Source organism: Uloborus diversus, chromosome 1, assembly GCF_026930045.1.
Source record: "Uloborus diversus isolate 005 chromosome 1, Udiv.v.3.1, whole genome shotgun sequence".
NCBI lineage: Eukaryota > Metazoa > Arthropoda > Arachnida > Araneae > Uloboridae > Uloborus > Uloborus diversus.
The window spans coordinates 80,622,961-80,644,301 of NC_072731.1; the positions used below are offsets into that span (position 1 = coordinate 80,622,961).

Sequence of the window (21,341 nt, forward strand, 5' to 3'; positions counted from 1 at the left end):
CTTTATTTTTGATAAGAAGACCATATATCAGGAGCATTTTCTTTTTGTTTTAACGGGAAACACAATAAAACTACTTTAACATGCGTGCCACAGTTAAGAACAGGGTTGGTGTTTTTTTTTATTTAAATCGGATTTTTTTTAAATATTTAAATCATTTTTTTTAATGTTCAAAAATTTGTAGATATTAATTATTTTACATTTATGAACATAATGTATTTCATACAATAGATGAATCCATTCAACTTACTTTAAAAATTAAGATAAGTTCTCTAACTATTCAATAATATTTTAAGATTTCTAAATACATTATAATGCTTGGATAAGATGTGATTTTGTTTTATACTTTGCTTAAAGATAAGGTTTCTATTATCATGTATGTTTTGAGTGTAAAATAATATGTTGAACAGTTACTTTTTTGAACTATATTAGTCATGGTGTATAAGAAAAACTACAAATTTTTATTTTGTTCTAAACTAATTTTAGAGTAAAAGCAATAGAGTGAAAGTCTGTTACACACAGAAATAGGGTTCTATGTAGTTTTACCTGTTGAAGTTAAGATAGTATAATACAGTGTAGTTAAATTTAGAGCAATACATTCTAAAAATGCAAAATTAATTTATAAAAGTAAATTCAACTGATTTTAATTAATGATTTTGTTAAAAAAATCACTTGATTCAAATCAACTGATTTAAACTGATGATTTAAAAAAAACCCACTTGATTTAAATTATGATTTTAATCATGATTTAAACCAAGCTGATTTAAATCAACAAACCCTGGTTAAAAATAGAGAACTTGTGCTCAAAGTTACCCTAAATGAATATACAGTTGGCTCTCTGTTTAACGACTTTCAATGAACCACAAAAAATCGTCCTTAAGTAGAAAGCGTCCTTAAATAAAATGCTTTTAACACTATAGTGGAACATCTGGGACCGTGAAAAGCCATCGTTAAATAGAGAAAGTCGTTAAATAGAGCGTCGTTAAACAGAGAGCCAACTGTAGTTGTAGTAAATGATACAGTTGTGCACAGGTAAAGAGCAGTAACTGCATTTTGAAAAAAAAATTTCGCATTTTTTTCATCAATTCTACGTTAACTTTATTGTGCAAGCATGCTTATTTGGTTTCCGCTGAAGAAAAAAACTGCGAAATAAGCCTAATTCCAACATTTATGTATTGTTAGTATTATAAATCCAAAATGAATTTCCTCAAATATCTCAAAGCCTCAGTTTCACAGATACTGTCATTTACCTGCAAATGGCAGTATAATACCAAAGAGATGAAAAATAAAAAAATTCAAATTAATTCCTTAGAAGACAAAGATAAATGACATCATGCTACCAAAATGTTATATATCCCAGAAAGAATATGTTTTTAGATCAGTAAGAAACAATACAGGACCGCTTGGAAATTGCCTCCTTATCTTTGCTTTGAGAAATATAAGCATTTATGTGTGTTCGTGTGTTTGTTTGTTATTTCAGAATACATATTTATTTATTAACGGCCCTCCCACTCCTAGAAAAAACTAAAATTATGGGTTCTCAAAAGATAAATGTTACTACACAGAGAGCATTTTAAATCAAATAGAATTGAAATATACTTACTTTATCTACAATATCCTCACAAAGCCCAAGATCTTTTTTATCACAGAGTTTCAAATATTCCTTATAAATAATAGTCACATTTTTATATAATTCGTTACACATTTCACAAGTGTCATTTGTACTCTTTCCAGAAAACTGAAAAATTAAATTTTAAAATTATTAAGTTGAGATAAATTTAAATTTATTGCTTGTAAAAATAAATAAACATTAGGGCCAAAGTTATATAAAAACAAAAAGAGTATATGAAAACAAAAGAGATATAAAATTTCATCTTCATTTTTATATAAAAATAATAAAGAAATAAATGCTGATTATAGCTAGTTTTAATACTTTATAATAACTATTTTTTTAAAAATGCCTGATATAAAAAAAACTAAACCAATTCCATATTTCTAGTAGCAAAAACTTACAGCTAATACAATCAGATCTATTAACTGCGAACATCTTCCTCTCAGAAATTTCTCATGTTAAAAATTTTCAATTTCCCTGCATTTTAAAGCTAAATTCAACATCTCTTCTATGAGTATTTGAAATAAATTTTCTTCAAACCTCCAGCCTTTGCCATTAACTCCAGTAATATTAGCACTTTCAATTTTGAGGCAGATAAAGAAAAGTTTTTTTTTGTGTGTGTGTGTGTGTTTTTGACAGTTCTAACAATTCACACTGTGATTTGTAAGTGAAACAGGCGATGGAGGTATGAAAAGAAAGTGGCATAATTCTGGAGTTATTACAATTTTAGTTTCAGTACACTGAGAAATCCTTCTCGGTTTAGAATTTTAGTTCTTGGCAACATACACATAAGCAAAACTCTAGTTTAAAGAAATACAGTGTAATCTTGTTACAATGAACTCCAAGAGACCGATAAAATGTTTCGTTGCAATGGAATATTTGTTGTAACGAATCGTCTTACAACTTTCTTTATTTTTATAAAAGTGTTAATTTTTCAAATCTACACTCTAATATAATTAACTATGCATCATTTACCATTACTAATGATCTAATACAGCGGTTCCGAACCCATGTGCCGCAAACAGCTTATTACTGGGCTGTGGACACTGGTCGTGAATTTGAACAAAAATAAATCTTGGGGTCTTAATTTCTGTTCTTTGCAAAAATTCACTTATTAGATGTACCATCACTCAAAAGCTTTCCCTGGCTCATAGCCAATAAGGAAGTTTAGGATTAAATTTTTCCAATTCCCCAAAAATTGAAGATGAAATCTAATGAATCAGAAACATCTTAAAAGAAAATTATCAAAGAAACTATTAGTATTAGCTTCAAGCTAAAAATGCTCCTCCTTTGTTGAACTGGTACGACTAACCAGTGAATTGAGACACTTGAAAGGCTTTTCAACATCCCACCTATTTGAATGAGACTTTTCATTGCAGTTTTTAAATGAAATAATATAGGAATGCATTGAATGTTGCAAGTTATTTTAGACTAAAACTTTTCAGTTTCAATCCAGATGCCAACTCAAGATACTGACTTAGATGACTTGTTTTTGAGTTTTCTTAAAACAATACAAGCAAAGTGAATGTAATAAAGTTGTTTTTCTTTCTTAAAATTAATTTGAAAATTGTTCTTGTTCAGTATATCTGTGAGGGGTACAGCATGAGGGGAGAAGGGGATTAACATCTCCAGAGCTCTTGTTTTTAACCCACTTTCAATCCTAATAGGGTATATTATTCACACTTAAGAACAGTTATGAGCAGATGCCCCCACCCCCCAGAAAGTAAATTTTTACTGTGCAAGTAATTTTTTGTAGTTAGAGGACCTTGATGGTGTTTTCTCAAAACTGGTGGGCCACACAACTAAAAAGATTGAGAACCGCTGATCTAAAATATAATTAAACATTTTTTCCCCAAAAAAACAAAGAGGAAAACATTGAAAACCGACATTTTATTCATTAATCGTCTTCACAGAAAGTGTTATTTTCTTTTGTACAAGAAACTTATTCCCAGAGGATATTATAAAAGATTCTAATTTATGAGCAAAACTTTACTGACCACGCAAAAAGTTTAAATCTTCCTGACCCCCTTGCGAATTTGCAGGGTGTCTCATGCTTGGCGCGTAGAAATCGACTGCATATGGCTAGACACTGATTCTATCGTGAATATTGTTACCTTGAATGGCTCTGTTTTAAAAGTTCAAACTGAGTTTTCACATTCCACCTTTTGAAAATCGTTTTTTAACTTCCAAAAACAGCTGTAATTAAAAACTATTCAAACTGATGTTGAGAAAAGCATTTTGTTGTAATGAATTTATGAAAAAGTTGTTTTGTTAAAATGAGAATTTTTATAAAAAAAACCCATAATTTTTAATGGGTTTTAAAACGGGACCAAATGTTTTATTCGTTGAAACCGATGTTTTGTTGTAGCGGGATTCCACTGTATTATAAAACAAAATGTTTAAAATAATGAAAGAATATTAAAAACAACATTGAATAATACAAACTGCAACATATTATAAATAAAATTAAAATATCTAGATTTAATCATTAAATGCAATTTGTTTCTCACATTTGATTTCTGTAAGCATGCATCCAATTCATCGCCGGTATCAAAAAATTTATCTGTGACACCTTGCAGCTTTCCATAGCAGCCTACAAATGAAGAGAAATGACAGTCAGGGTCAAAAATTCAAACTATGGAGGAGAAGAAAGATTTGACACTGAGATTTATTTTTGGAGGGAATATATTGGGAGAGAAAGTGGTAACATTATTTAAGCATTTAAAATTTTGTGTTTCTTACATAGTAAAATTGACATTTAATATCCTTTTTTTTTTCAATAACTTCAAAAAAATTACAAAAATTTCTCATTTCTATTTCAATATATTTGCACAAATATTCAAAATTTAAAAAATGTTATAAATTTTACTCAAGGGGGAAAAATGTACAAGAAAGGAAAGGAAAAGAACATATAATATCTTGGCAATTTGTGTAATGAAATATTCAAAAATAGTATATATATATATATATATATATATATATATATATATATATATATATAATATATATATATATATATATATATATATATATATATATATATATATATATATATATATATATATACATCCATCCCACAGAAATTCTAATTCCTCTTACGAATGCTAAAAGATTGCACATTGTATTTCAAAGGTTTGGTAAGAGAAATAGAAAAAATTTGAATTGGAAAAGTTATTTTTATGAAAGTAAGTTTTTTGTCTGTATATGCACAAATAACCCATTGGTCATCAATAACAAAACTCAAATGCCCCTCAGACCAAAAAAAAGTTTTCTTGACATATGCAATATGGATAATTTTGCAGCTATGTCAAAAAAATTTAATTAACTGTTACATTAAATACACCACCAGCTCAGTCATTCCACCCAAAGCAAGGGCGCCCATATATGAGAACAGGGGGGGGGGGGGCTCAAATCCCCCTTTGAGATGAAAACTTCCTTCCTTTTAGTGTTTTTTTCTTTGCAAAAATGTAAAAAAAATTCTTTTCTATCCATCAATTAATAAGTTACTAAAAATGTCAAATTTTGATATCTCTAATCTGTACTGAAATCAGTTTCCGTGAGGAAAATGCTCTGATAAACCATTGTGAAAATTTCTGACTCCCCTCCCCCTTAGAATTTTGCATATGGGTGCCCATGACCCAAGGACAGCAGTTTCGTACTTGTTAACACTCATCAGCCTGGCATAGGTAGCGACTGAGCTGGAGGTGGAAAACTTCTTAAGGAAGTCAAGAGTGCCAAACAAACTGGTAGCTAATACAGAATTAGCACTGACCAGACGAAAGATCAAAACAATGGTTCAGTTCAACTCGAAGATTGAAGGCAAGGCATGGTATATTCAGTAAGTTACCACCCATTAGCCAGGACTAAGGCAGAAATACATGAAATATACCATGCCTTGCCTTCAATCTTCGAGTTGAACCGAACCATTCTTTTGGTCACTCGTCTGGTCAGTGCTAATTCTGTATTAGCTACCGGTTTGTTTGGCACTCTTAGCTTCCTTAAGAGGTTTTCCACCTCCAGCTCAGTCGCTTCCTATGCCGGGCTGATGAGTGCTAACAAGCACTTAACTGCTGTCCTCGGCTGGAATGACTGAACTGGCGGTGTATTTCATGTGTTTCTGCTTTAGTCCTGGCTAATAGGCCATAATTTACTGAGTATAACTTTTAGATTTTCAAAGAAATCAGGGCTGGCAAGCTTTTGCTAGGAGTGAAAAAAAAAAAAAAACACTGTTAGGTTTTTGCCAGTTCTTGCCTGAGTGGCAAAAATAGAATTTCGACTGACAACTTACGGATGCAGTTTTTTATAGCTTTTTTCCTCAGCTAGTTAAAAAAAAGCATTGAAGATATACTTTTATAAAATGTTAATTTTTTTTTTTTTTTTTTTTGTTTTCCAGTTTTAAATAAATGTAGTATTTTTTTATTTCCTTTAAAAGTTAAATGCAGTAGAACCTCGATTAACTGAAACTCTCCATTAACTAAAGTCGGTTCCTTTTTTACTTTCTACTATCATCCAAAATTTTCTCTTAACAAACAAGCATTTTTTAAGTTTTTTTTTTTTTAATTTGAAAAAGGAAAGAGTCACTTTGTGTTCAGTATTTGTTTCAGATATTAATTTATTTTCCTTAATAATTTTAATTTAACTGCAAAATAGGCATAATAACAGTTTAATGATGATTCCAGATAGTAAACTAGAAGCTTATTGATGAATTCTTGATTATCCGAAAATTTTGATTACCAGAAGTAGGTTCGGTCCCAATTCCTTCAGATAATCAAGGTTCTACTGTACTTTGAAAATTTTATTTTTAAAAATAGAAACAATATTTATGACTGTAACTATCACAGGAAAATAATTGCTTATAACTTAAAGGGGATTGATTGCCTTATAGAACTAAAGATATACAGGTAGTTTTTTCGCCCATCTTGACAACTTTTCTCCCATATTTTTTCCCTGGTAAAGGAGACAAAAAGGTAGTCCTGTAGTGAGGAAAAAAAAAAAATTCTAACCCTTCTTTATAATATTTCACTACTTCTATCAAAATAAATAGCTTAAAACTCTTAATGGAATCAAGAAAAAAAATCTAAGCAATGTTACAAGTATTAATAAATTTACTAATTTCAAAGACTATTAAAAGAATTGGACTTTCTCATTTTTAAATTAACATAATCCTCATATATATATTAAAAAATGATCAAGTAACGTGAGAGTTTCAACAATGAAACTCCCACCATGGCATGATAATTTGATAATATGTTTTGGAAATGTTTAACATGCAGGAAAATGCTTTATTTTGAGATGGCTAAACTCGATCCGGTAAGTTAACTGTTTTGATGGTAAGACTGTCATTTCAGGGAAATGAAGCAACAAAAAAAGGTCAACAATGAACACACCTACTGGAGTTTAGAGTTAATTCACTGGAGTTAGGGTTACAATTTCAACTATCAAAATATCCCCAAAGAGGCAATGGCTTTGTTCAAATGTAAAAGAGTAGAAGCAATTTTCACCTGTCATACCTTGACAGACGACTTTCTAGTAGACAATAAAATTGATAACTTAAATATTTATTTAGTGTATTATTTATTCATAACAATTCCGTAATTAACAGAATTCAAATCAACTTTTTTTAAATTGAGTTTTTGTCATTTTTCCCAAGGTTTTTTCCACTGTCCTGGCAAAAATACGTTTTTGCTGGTAAATTATCAACCCTTAAAGAAACCTTTTGAATTTTACGTGGGCGGGACAAACTGATAACCATTTAATGCATGTATACTTAATTTCAAGAGTTCACAGTGGCGCCGACTCCATGGGGCCTGAGGGGCCCGAGCCCCCTCAAAAATATTTTTGAGGGGCAGAGCCCCCCCCCCCCCAATAAATCAAGAAAAGTATTAGTTATATTATGTTTTCTAAACTCATAAATTTATCTTTTATTTTCCTTGTTTGAAGATAGTTTTCCTTGTAAAATACATTCAGTAATGAGTTTTAAAAAATAATTACTACGGTAGTAAGCAAGTTAAATGGTAAGCAGGTAGTGTGAATAATGATGGTGTTATAGTGCTGCAAGCACACTTAGAATTTATCCAAGTGCGCTAACTTACGGGTCAAATCTGTTGCCGGTGGGCAGCGCTGCGGCGAGCTCATCTAAGTGTTGCTGATCTGGAAAAAATATATGAGGGTTTGATTTGCGTATTAAATGGGAGGCGTGATAGTTTTGAATACTTTTGGGAATTGTGTTTAAAAGAAAAACCTTCACAAAATGATGATCCTTCGCTTCCTCGGAACCGACGTATACCAAAGAAGTATGAAAACAATGAAGCCAGCTCACCGCACGCTTTCAAAATCAGAAAGGAGTACTACAAGGCACTTTGCATTGAGGTTTGTGAAATGGTGCAATACTGCATTTTTGGGCGGTTTACATCAACTGGACTCACACAGATCATTGCAGTTGATCAAGAGTGCTTGTTTTTACTAAACAGATGTGAAACAAATTTTGAAAAATCAACTGAGTTTTCAAAAATAACCTAGACATTAGGAGACTGCGTTTACACTTGAATATGTTAGCCGGTATAACTAATGAAAAAACAACTGGTCTTAAAAAAACATGCATAAATGAAATTATTTTTTTACGAAAATACTGTGCGTGTTTGTATCTATGTTTTCCCTTTTTCAAAGCCAAAAAATATGTCAGGCTTGTCGAGTTTTCGGGGTTCTTATGTTGATTATTTGATTTCAAAAAACTTAAAAAAAACTTTAAAACTCACTATGTTTCATCTCAAATTTAAAAAATTTCCCCCGGTTTACCCCCCCCCCCCCCATTATTTTAAATGTCGGCGTCTCTGGGAGTGCCCTTCCATTCAAGTCAAGTGTCCTTCCTACCTTACAATATCAATGCCTAGTTACGGCACTTGCACGGCTCTCCATAAAATAGCACAAAAAAATCTCTCTAAGACAAGTGATATGATTTAAAAGTTGAACCAGAAAATTTGTAAACCAATTTTTAGATTCTTTTACTTCGAAAATGTCGTGTCACATACTATTTGTTTGTAAAAATTACACACACCAGAAAACATGGCATTTTCAAGGAACAAAAATCTGACCTTTATTTGAGGTGGGGGGGGGGGACCTTTGAGGGATTAAATAACCCCCTAAACCCTCGGTGATGTCTGGCACCCCCAATAATTTTTGCAAGTCGGCGCCCCTGATAGTTCATATCTTTAAAAGAAATCAATGCTATTTTTTTAAAAATAAAGTAAATAAATAAAAAAATAAAAATTATAAAATAGGAAAAATTTTCATTTTTATTCTTAAGCACTTTCTTTTTCCATTTTAATACTTACTATCACAATTACCACTTTTACTCCAAACTGCATTAACTTGGTTATAGATGACATCTATAATACAAATCTGATGACTTTGGAAAAATGTAGAATTACAAGGATCAGGAATCTGGGAAAGAAATAATAAACAAATAAATTAAGCCAAATTACTAGCTTGAAGAAATTACAAACAGTAAATATCATCATAAAAAAAATAAAGTTAAAAAAAAATTCTGGTTTCCCTCGGCAATTTTCGAAAAGCAGACTAGTCTTACAACATTACAGAATTAAGATAAATACCTTTGTGCTGAAAAGTAAAGTAAGAAATAACAACGTCAGAAAGCACAAATTGCAGATTACTGCAGAGAAATATTTCGGCGTTACAAGGAACGAATTTTTCAATGCAAAAAGTAATACAGAATTAGTTATTTTTGTTGGACATTGTCGTGAACAGCTGCTCCCACGCTCGTCAAGGTCGCCTCTCACACCCCTCTTGACCCCTGACCCCTGACCGGATGTGGGAGCTCTTTTCGAATGGGGTTGGTGGGAACCGGGTGACTGGACGAAAGGGAGAGATGCGGAGAACAGGACGAGAGAAGGAAGGATGCGATTAGAGCTCCGGAGATGTCTTGTCTCTCGTTGACTTTCTTGGACATTTTTGTTTTTTCGAGCAATCATACTATACGAGATGTAAATATTTTATGTGAATTGTGATGTGTCCCTTTTTCCTATGTCAATAAAAAAAAAACTTGGGACTAAAGTGCTTATTCTCACTTACATATCGGAGCGGCAAACCATCCCAAAAAAATATGGAAACTTACCCAACGCGGTACTCCGAATAAAACGATTACATGAAAGAGCAAATTCGCGACATTGGTGGCAGCGGTGAGGGATTGGTTTGGCTGCGACGATGATCTGATGATGAGAAATAGCTCCAACGGAGTGCAGTTTACAGATCTGGTTGCTGGCAAGGATTATAAGATGTGGCTCCAAATAATGACCGTTATTTAAGCCGTCTTCTGATGATGACGCCAAGATGTGGATCCAGTGGACCGTTATTCAAGCCGTCTTCTAATGATGATGCCGATAAGGGTATCCGATTGACTGTCGATTTAACCGTCTTCCGTTGATGACGTCGAGAAGTTGCGCCGGTGGACGACTGATGAGCCTCCATTCCGTTCGTAACGATGAGGACAGAAGAGCTCTTCGACTAGCCGCAAAGTGTTCTTTTTCGTGTTTTGTGGAAGAATTGGTTTCCAGCAGAAATTGTGTGCTGCTAGTGATTCGTGTGTGACCGTCTTCGTGGTGATTAAGTTGAAACTCTCATCTGTGCACGAGTGGTAGTGATGATCCCGAAGTCTTCAATCGAGTGTGGTGAGTGGCATTTGCTTCTTTTCATTTTATTTGCTTTTTGCAGAGATTCTATTCGATCTTTAATTGTGTGTCAGTAATGTTTAACAATGTATATTTAATAGAATTAGAATGTTCTAAGAGGTGGCAAATTTAAAAAAGAAATTTTAATGTCATTCTTAAAGTAAAATATATTCTTATCTGTAATTCTGAATGCATTGTTGGTTAATGAAATAGCTTTAACGTAAATGTATTTTTGAACATATTTAAATTTTGTCATTCGGGAAAGTTTTAGTTGAAGTATATTTCTTTTGCTATTGTTAAAATAAGTAAATAAAATGGCTTTCCTAAAGAAAGGGAGAAAGGTAGATCTAATGGTGATAGCAGAAGAAATGGGCTTGCAGGTTACACCTAACAGTAAAATTTGTGAGTTGATAAAACTAATTACAGAAAGTGATGATTTTAAAAAAGATGAAGAGGGGATAAAGGATATATATGGGAGTGTGGTGGAGGAAAGATTACGAAGGGAGGAACAGGAAAAAGAGGAGCGGGAGCGCGAACGTGAAAAACGAGAAGGTGAAGAGCGCATTGAATTGGCGAGAATCAATCAGCAGGGGGTATTGAGGGAACGTAGGAATTCTGATAGTGGAGAAAACTACCAGAGAGAGAGGACTTTGGAAGAGATAGTTAGAGCAGTTCGAGTCCTAACTCTTAGAGTCCCGAACAAAGCGGACGGGTGGAACCATTTTTTTCATAGTCTGGAAAGGGCATTCGTAAGCGAAAAGGTAGGGTCAGAACACAAAGCTAAAGTACTTATAAACCTTCTGGGAGAAAAGGCAGCCAATCTCTTAACCTATTTAGTTGACGACAAATATGATGATTATGCCGAATTGAAAAAAATAGTGCTTAAAGAGTATGAACCGTCTCCGCAAGTATGCTTAGAGAATTTCAGAAAGGCCAGACGGAGTGATGGGGAGACTTTTGGTCAATGTTCAACCCGACTGACCGCGTTATGGCAGATTTTGATACACTGAATCAGTTGATAATTGCCGACAAAATATACCAAGGGCTGGACGAAGAAACAGCGGTGCACATAAGTGTACGACAGGAAAGCGGGTGGTTTAAGCCGGAAAAGCTAGGTCGTGAATGCGATGTGTTTTTTTCTGCTAAGGGAAAATCATATGGAATTCAAAAAGGACGGGGGGCCGAATTTTCAAACGGAAAGCCTCGGGACGAAAAGGGCACGGAGAAGAAAAACTTTGCTTCAGTCAAAACCGCGGCGCCTCAGTTTGATCGGAGTAGGAGCAAACCAAATAATTTGGAATGCTATACTTGTGGTTCAAAATTTCACCTGAAGAGAAATTGTCCAAAGGAAAATTCACAAAGGAAAACTGTAACCTCGGAATTTAAACCAAGAGCCAATGTTAATCAGGTTAACACAGCAGAAGGGTCTGTGGATGAGGAAGTGGTAGTCGCAAAGGTGGTTTCATTGGGTATGCCTATTCGTAACTGAGAAAATCGGTTTTGCAAATTAAAAAGGGTGCCCGTCAGTGTGAATGGGAAGCATGCGAAAGCCTTATTGGATTCCGGGACGGAAATTACCGTCATTAGACGACAACTAGTAGAAAATATCCAAACTAAGGGAAAACCCGCAATATTTTTGAAGGGTATTTTTGGTCCAGCAGTAAAATGTCCGTTGGTGAATGTACCGTTAGGAATAGTAACGGGAGAAGGCATCAGCGCTCATCGAGAAGTGCTCTGCGCGATCGCGGATGAGTTAGCGGAGGAAATTTTGCTACCCCCGGAGATTTTTGAAATGCTTGGCGAGGGAGGGGGGATTTGCTCACCCACCCCAGTGGAGGAGTCGTTAGGAGAAAAAACGAACCCTAGTAGGGCAAGAAGAGAAGAACGGGAGGAAACTCAGCAGAGTTTGCCACGAAAGGGGCTTTCTGGTCAAGCGGTGGAAGAAGTAGTGGGGGAGGAAGATTTAGAGGTCACCTCGGGGAGAGATAAGCGATCTGCGGATGAAGGGAGCACCGGAAGAGAGCAGAATTCGGGGGAAAATGGGATGGAAGAATTCGGTGGTCGAACAGCTGACCATTTTCGCCGGAAGCAGGAGCTGTGCGAAGGACTCGCTGAGGGATGGAAAAAAGCCCAAGAAGGAAAGGGAAATTATTACGTTGTAGATAACGTTTTATTTCATAGGGATACTGTTTTGGGGGAAAAGGTGGGACAATTGGTGGTCCCAAAGGATTCCAGAGAAGAAGTTATGAGTTTGGCCCATAATTCCGTTTTCGGTGATCATATGGGGGTGAGGAAAACTCTAGAGAGAATTAAATATTCATTCTTCTGGGAAGGTCTACGCTCCGATGTTCAAAGGTTCATCGCAGCCTGCAAAGAATGCCAATTGAGGAAACCTATTAAAGTGTCAGATAGGGCCCCAATAACTCCTGTTTCGCGTCCAGATTTACCGTTTCAGGTGGTCAATGTTGATTTAATTGGACCAATTGAGCCAGCCAGCTCACGGGGTCATAAGTATATTTTGTGTTTGGTTGACCAACATACGAGATGGGCAGAAGCCGTACCACTTACTAGTATTACCGCTAAAGCTACTTGTGAAGCGTTACTAGCAATTTTTTCCCGAACAGGAATTCCAAATGTTATAGCTTCGGATAATGGCCCGAACTTTAATGCAGAGTTAACGAAGGAATTTGAAAAAAGGATCGGGTCGAGCCCTAGATTTTCCACGCCTGCATATCCTTTGAGTAATGGATTAGTGGAGAGGTTTAATCAAACTTTAAAAAGGATGTTACACTATGTGATCAGAGAGGAGGGGAGGCGGTGGCACCTGCAAATTCCTTATGTTCTTTGGGCATATAGGGAGGTACCCAATACTACGACGGGAGTTGCGCCCTTTCAACTCATGTATGGCAGGCCACCTCAGGGTCCCTTAGCAATCCTAAAAAATACTTGGACGGGAAAGTTTGATAATCTGCAATTAAACACGACTCCGGTTTCAAGTTATTTGCAACAGCTAAAGACTAGGTTAGAAAATGCAGCAAGAGAAGCGGAAATTACCGCGGAAATCGCTCAGGAAAGAGCTGCGCATTATTACAATTTACGATCATCGGATAGAAAATTTGAGGTAGGAGAAAGTGTCGTGGTTTTAATTCCCGATTCAACAAATAAAATTTACACGCGTTGGCAGGGGCCGGCGACGATAGTGGAAAAGAGAAACAAGCACTCTTTTATTATCCAAATGCACGATGGTGCCAAAAGACATGTGCATCAAAATAAAATACGACATTATATATCAAGAGCTAATGCTGTAAACGTGATTTTTGAGGGTGAAGAAGAATTTGGGAAAGTAGAATTAATGCCAACTACAGAGCCAGGCAGTAATTTTCTGAAAGCGGTTAGCGATTTGAAAATGCCCCATTTAACTCCCTCACAAACAAACGAGGTAAAGAACTTGCTTACCCAATATGAATATGTTTTTACGAAAACAGTTCAGCCAGCTGGGGTTGGATGTCATAAAATTGAGCTAAAACCCAATTTGGAGTATAAGAAACCGCACTGCTACAGCATCCCTGCTGCTTATAGAAGGGAGGTGGACAGGCAAATCCGGGAATTACTAGAGTTAGATCTAATTGAGCCATCAAAATCAGAAATTGCTCATCCCATTGTTTGTGTGGCTAAAAAGGATGCAACTATTAGGATGTGCGTAGATTTTAGGGCATTGAATGCGGTAACGAAAATTCCGGTATTTCCAATGAAAGACATGCAGGAATTGATTTTTGAAGCTGGATCTGCACAATATCTTACAAGTTTAGATTTATTGAGGGGTTATTGGCAGATAAAAATGGACGAACGGAGCAAACATCTAACGGCGTTTGCAACTCATTATGGGGTTTGTCAATGGAAAACCATGCCCTTCGGGCTTGCCGGGGCCTCTGGTACATTCCAGAGAGAGATTAACCGGGCGCTAGCTAAGCATAAAGATTACGCGCAAGCATACATCGACGACGTAATAATTTTCTCAAAAACATTCGAAGAACATTTGATACACGTAAAGGCAGTATTAACGCACCTGCAAGATTTAGGGTTTGCTGTGCGCTTTGATAAATGTATTTTTTCGGCTAGAAAAATCAAGTATTTGGGTCATACAATAGGGAGTGGAGAGCATGCACCGGACGAAGAAAAAATAGGGGCGATAAAAAGATTAACCAGGCCCACTACTAAAAAGGGGGTAAGATCGGTGTTAGGACTGATGGGGTTTTATCGAGAATACATACCTCATTACGCTGAGATAGCAGCCCCGCTTACGGAACTAACAAAGAAAAAGGGTCCGAATTTAGTCAGATGGGGAGAGGTGGAAGAGAGAGCCTTCGAAAGTTTAAAAACTGCTTTATGTCGGGTCACGGCGCTATCCACCCCGAATTTTGAGGAACCATTTCAGGTGCACTGTGATGCGTCAGACTATGCCGTCGGTAGTTGTCTAACACAACTAGATACGGAAGGAAATTTCCGACCTATCGCTTTCGCTAGCCAAAAATTTTCAGGTAGTCAGAGAAATTGGGCTAGCATTGAAAAGGAAGCTTGGGCGGTACTCTTTGGGCTAAATAAATTTGACAAATGGATTTTCGGGTCGCAGGTGGAAATTATCACTGACCATAACCCACTGAAGTATCTTAATGAGACGACTCCTAAGAGTCCTAAATTAACACGCTGGGCATTAGCTTTGCAGCGGTGGAGCCATTTTATTACCCACCGTCCTGGGAAGCAGCATTTAAGCGCAGATGCACTCTCCAGGCTGGAGTAGAATATAATGTTAAATGCTGGTAAATATGTTTTCCATAGTAATGTGTATCCCTGCAGATTGCAATTAAAATATTGTAAATTGGAGCATTTGTCATTTTGCCTGATGTGTTTTGTTCCAGTGTTAGACATTTGTGCTACTATGTGCAGTTAGTGAAATTAAGCCCCTATAAAAAGGAGCTAATTTTCCCTCTTGGTGGGGGCGTGTCGTGAACAGCTGCTCCCACGCTCGTCAAGGTCGCCTCTCACACCCCTCTTGACCCCTGACCGGATGTGGGGGCTCTTTTCGAATGGGGTTGGTGGGAACCGGGTGACTGGACGAAAGGGAGAGATGCGGAGAACAGGACGAGAGAAGGAAGGATGCGATTAGAGCTCCGGAGATGTCTTGTCTCTCGTTGACTTTCTTGGACATTTTTGTTTTTTCGAGCAATCATACTATACGAGATGTAAATATTTTATGTGAATTGTGATGTGTCCCTTTTTCCTATGTCAATAAAAAAAAAACTTGGGACTAAAGTGCTTATTCTCACTTACATATCGGAGCGGCAAACCATCCCAAAAAAATATGGAAACTTACCCAACGCGGTACTCCGAATAAAACGATTACATGAAAGAGCAAATTCGCGACAGACATCATCCTTTGATTCATGTGCTCTTGAACCCAAATGTACAAATAAAAATAAACATATCAATGTATTATTAATTAACTCATTCAGCACAGGTATTTGTTCTGGAAATACTTTAAGGTATTTTAGTTAAAACAAATCTTTGTTACTAATTAATTGACGAAAATTGGCCGATTATAGTTTACCTGATACATTTTTTCATGCTAACTTTGGGAGATCAATTAAATCTGCGAGTTTTGGGAGAACAGGGGCGATTGTGAGTTCATCAAAAAATACCTGCAAGTTTCAAAGCGAGAACGGGGGGGGGGGGATCTTTGGCCCCTATTACTTAAGTGCACCTATGCCATAGTATTAAATAGTTCAATAATCAGAGTCAAAATAGTGTGTGTACATTTGATTAAAATTTTAATGGGTTACAAAGTTAATTTTGAGCTGGTGTTATCCAAAACTATCGTGACATTTGTCCATCTTAAGGGATAGGTGTCATCTTACGGCTCTTGGAGGTATATTTGATGAGTATTATATAGTTTTTAAAAAATTGCGGAGGTAGGGAGATAAAAGCATAACAAAAAAAAACATAATTCCGGTATTTTCGGACATAAAAATACCGGAAATACGTCCGAAAATACCGGAAATTCGGTAAAATACCGGAACACAATCACCCCTGGGAGAATTATCACAAAGCACTAAAATTTATTGAAGGGAGTGAGTTATTAATAATCTTGGAAAGGAAATAATATATATTATAAAAGAGTTTAATCAAAAAATAATAATAACCATTGAAGATCAATTTCAATTCTTGTTGCAGTTTGTCAAAAAACATTGGTGTGCCTAATACGAATAGCAAAAAATAGTTTTGTAGGTACTTGCACAATCACATCCATAGTGATTTAAATATAATTGTTCTGTTACAATTTTTAACTAGCAAAATGCTAAAGATTTAAATGAAATAAAGAAACATTGTTTTCTCAGCCTTTTTCTTTCCTTTTGCATTTATTGAGTAAAATCAAATATTGGGGCATTCCACGGTATTTTTGACATTTATGTAGAGTCCGTAACGTGACCTTTTTTGCCATAACTTTTTAATTTACTGTTTGATTAGCATATTATTTTATTTTGATCTTTTCCTACCAACACATCAGCTCAAATTAAAATAATTTGCAAATCAAACGGTAAATTAAAAAGTTATGGCAAAATAAGGTCACGTTAGGGACTCTACATAATGTCAAAAATACTGTAGAATGCCCCTATTACCAAACTTGAAGTATGTTAAGCTACCTCTAAATTATAAAATTATGAGCTTTCTAACTTCACAATAATTTTTTCTTACATAAATGGAACCAAACAGGAGGGTGAGATCAGTGAAAATCAGAAATTTTTAAAAAAGGACCTTTTTTGCACCACTCTTATGACCATGATACATTGTTGCATTACATCATTTTAGCTCTCTTTTTTCCATAGGGGTGCTCAACATGAAATTTTACTTGCATACTTAAGAAATGTAATTTATGATTGCTTCTCAAACACTAAAAGCAGTAAGATATTTTGTTGAAACCTATCCCGCTTGGAAAAGTTTAAATACTGTTTTGTTTCTTGATTTGTACAGGAAAATAAATGTGTTTGAGTTCTGGGAGGGGTTTTAAACCCAAAACCTCTCCCGCGACTGGTCATGGCACATGAGAAACCAGGGCCAAGGGCACATCCATCTCAATATGGGGGGCGACCTATCATGTGGACAATCTCACCCCCCCCCCCTTCATATTTCAAAAAATAAGAACATTTTTGTGAGAAATTAGTGTTTTTTGAAATGTACTACCTTGTGTTACATTTACAGCAGTATTGACCCAAAAAAGAAATTTTCACTTTTGAAATCAGTCAAAGTTACTAACTGAAGACATCAACAAATTTAGGATTTGAAGCATTGGTCAATTATCCTTTTTTTAACTTTATTTTTCTTAAATTTATTTATGTATTTATTTTTTGATACATATTACCTATTGATTTCACATCATTTAAATTTTACCAACTAAACAAAATTTGAAAAAAAAAAAATAAATAAAATTCTCAGAAGAATATACCAGACATAAATCATTCAAATATTAAATATTTGAGCTTAAACAATGAAAAAAAAAAAGACAAACCAATTTTAATTTTTTATAAGCAGCATGAGTGGAATTCAATTCTTTATAGCAAGAGCGACATAGCCGTACTGGACTAGCATTTAATGCAGCACAACGTGTAAAGTTCGTTGATTTGATTATGAATGCTTCAAGTGCCTCGCTGCAATTTTCGGAAATAGCAGAATTACGAATAAAATCACTATCTATATTTTCGAAAAGTTCCGATTCATTAGAGAAATCACTGGAAAAGGGATAGTCCCTGGTGCTAGAAAAGTGCAAAAATTGCAACAGTAATATCAAAACACAAAAATACGCTGAGCTCCCCATTTACAATAACTTGTCAAGAAAACAGAGACAATAATATCAATCAAAACTTTCAGCTTCCGAGCATTATTTGCATTGTATTAATACTCATGGAATTCAGTATCGTTCAGAAAACTTGCTTCTTTTACAATTAACGTGACAAGAAAACACACAGAACAAGTAAACAAAACTTTTCTTGTAGGTTACAGTTAACAGAAATCATATGATCTGGCTTGCCGTTGCCAGGCTTGTCGTAAATGTCTTGCGTTTTCAGCTGGGTTACAAGCTGGATTGCTATCGTTAGAGAGGAGGAACTTTTCACGCGATATCGCGCAAAAATAGAAAGTATAATTTTAATGAACGTCATTAGACTATCCTTGTCAATGTTAATGAGAGTAAAGATCCGGCGCCCCCTCCCTCAGGAATTTTTTTAATTTATTGTCTTAAAAATGCATTCTAGATGACCTAGGGAGAGAAGAGGTTCGCGGGTGCTCTCCAGGAATTTTTCTGAAATTGAAATCTAAAGAAAGGGATTGTAGGTCTTCTTTGCTGAACGTAAAGAGGACCGACAATTCTTCGCAATTGAAGCTTTAAAAACGTTATTTTCGACGACTTTCAATGAAGTGTGGGGGAAGAGTCTTCAGGAGATGGTTTGGAATAGAGTCCCTATATAGTCCTAGTCAGTTAATTAGTCCCCAATGCAGATCAAAGGCCCTCTTAAGGCTATCCACCCCCTTGCTCATTACCGTCTCTTCCGGTAAATTATTCCAAGTGCCCGCAACCCTGCTAAAGTAGTAGTTTTTCCTAATTTCCAAGTTAGCCTGAGATTTAAATAGCTTAAAACAATGACCCCTTGTCCTGCTTTCCCTGCAAAAATTTAATTCATTTACATCATTCATTTTGATAAATTTAAATAACTGAATCATGTCCCATCTGACTTTCCTTTGCTCCAGGCTATACATATTAAGCCTATTAAGTCTGGTATCATAATCTAAATCTGAGAGTCCCCTTATTAATTTAGTTACCCATCTTTGAACCCTTTCCAATATAAAAATATCTTTCTTCAGATAAGGCGACCAAAACTGAACAGCATACTCCAAATGAAATCTTACTAAACTCCTATATAAAGGCAGAAGAACCTTCTTAGATTTGTTTGAAATAGATCTATTGATAAATCCAAGCATTTTGTTGGCTTTGTTACTAGCAATGCACTGTTGACTAAACTTGAAGTCCTGATTTATTAAGATACCCAGATCCATAACATTTTCTGCCTGATTTATGACTGAACCCTGTAAACGATATCTCATACGCTTATTTCCATGACCTAACTGTAGCACGACCAGTGGTTGGAAAAACTACATTTTTTTTGTAGCGAACTACAACTACAACTACTTTAACACAAATGTAGTTAAACTACAACTACAACTACTTTTTTCAAAATGTAGTAACTACAAACTACTTTTGAAATGTAGTCGCTACTTCGCTACTTTTCAAAAAATAAATAAATAACATACACATAATACACACCGTTTGCGGATTGAATAAAAAAAATGTTGAGATTGATATATTGGTTCATTTGAACATGGAATATTGCTATAAATTATCTATTCTTTCTTTCCTTTACTGAAACGATTCGTCAATTCAAACATTGTATACCATTTGCAAATATTCCCTGCAAGAAAGGACTTAAATGTGGAAGGAATTCAACTTTCAAATTTTTAATCCTTTCCTGACAGTAAATAGTATTTCGTTCAAGAAGTGTAACTCGGCTACTTGAAATTGAGATAAATCTAGTCATAATTTGATTTAAATTTTACATAGACATACATATACATAAAATTTATTTAGATGATGAAAAGCATCATCTTTTAAACAAAAGAGAAGAACTTTAATTTTCATTATATGAGTTAATTTTAGAAGAACTTATATTTCGTAGGAATTAATTGCTTTTGAGCTTCAAGCTACGGTTCCGGACCTGGACACATCTCTTTTCTAATGCCCCTGACAAAATAAAATAACGAATTTTTCAATTTTACCGAATAATCTCAAAAACTCAGAACATTTAATAATTGACTAATTTTGTCTATATAGCGAGTTTTACTCGAGAAACGAATTTTGCAGCTGACGCGAATTCCTCACCCGCTATACGAAAATTTTTGGAGCAGAAGCGCAGGGTTTATATCACCCTCTTTCTTGGGTACTAAATATTAGTTTCGTGAATGGAATTTCCCTTTGGCATCACTGAAAGCCAAAATTCCCCGCACCGTAGAGTCGAAACATCAGATTGCTAACGTACAAATCGCCGCTCCGCATTTTTTTTTCGAAATATTAAGTTGATGAAACATAATTTCACCTAAGCGGGCTGTTTATCTAAAGTTAGAAATGTATCCCTCGCGTAAGTTGAGGTTCGACTGCATGTGCAAATGGCATTGATACCGAAAGCTTTTTGTTTACGGGCAAAGTTTGCATGAAACGGAATAAATTCGTTTTTTTCTTTCTAAGCCATGCTCTACTCAAGGGGAATATTGGGAAAATGTTAAAGTTTCTATGCCAAACAAACTAATGGCGTCAAACAGATACAACGTATGGCGTCAAACAGATACTACGTATGGCGTCAAAATAATATATCAGAGGTCAGCTCATATTTTTCAGTGTTACGAATCTCATTGGTGCAAGTTTTACTCGCGTAATAATTGCACCAGTCAGATTCGTTTGAAAACACGTTTTTTTTTTTAAACTTTATTCAAAAGTAGTTTCCAGAAATCGCTACAAACTACTTTTTTTTGTAGCGAACTACTCGCTACTCTACTTTTTTTAAAAAGTAGTGCGCTACACTACAAACTACTAAAAAATGTAGCTACTACAGTAGCGTCGCTACTTCCAACCACTGAGCACGACACGACATTTCCCAACATTAACAGCCATACCCCATTTATCAGCCCACTCCGTAATATGATCTTGATCCTCTTGCAGCTGTTTTACTTGTTCTTCATTTTCGACAATCCCCATAACTTTTACATCACCAGCAAAACAATTCATGCTTCCAGAAATATTTTCATTGATGTCATTCATAAATATAATAAACAAAAGAGGCCCTAAAACTGATCCATGAGAAACCCCAGTTAAAACATCATACCAAATAGAATGATTTCCTCTCACAACTACTCTTTGATAACTACCAGTGAGCCAATTTCTAACCCTAAGT

At 35.2% G+C, this 21,341-nt stretch overlaps 1 protein-coding gene across 1 annotated transcript in view; it reads right to left on the reverse strand.

Annotated features, from left to right (window-relative positions):
* LOC129230645 (osteopetrosis-associated transmembrane protein 1-like) overlaps nucleotides 1-18,301 on the reverse strand; it is a 35,774-nt gene extending 17,473 nt beyond the window's left edge. Inside the window, exons 1-4 of the mRNA XM_054865065.1 lie at nucleotides 17,855-18,301; nucleotides 8,941-9,049; nucleotides 4,120-4,202; nucleotides 1,601-1,735 (exon numbers count right to left, since the gene is read on the reverse strand). Coding sequence (XP_054721040.1) covers nucleotides 1,601-1,735; nucleotides 4,120-4,202; nucleotides 8,941-9,049; nucleotides 17,855-18,160 — 633 coding nt within the window. The 5' untranslated portion in view covers nucleotides 18,161-18,301. The remainder of the gene's footprint in view (nucleotides 1-1,600; nucleotides 1,736-4,119; nucleotides 4,203-8,940; nucleotides 9,050-17,854) is intronic.
* Between the last annotated feature and the right edge of the window lie 3,040 nt (nucleotides 18,302-21,341).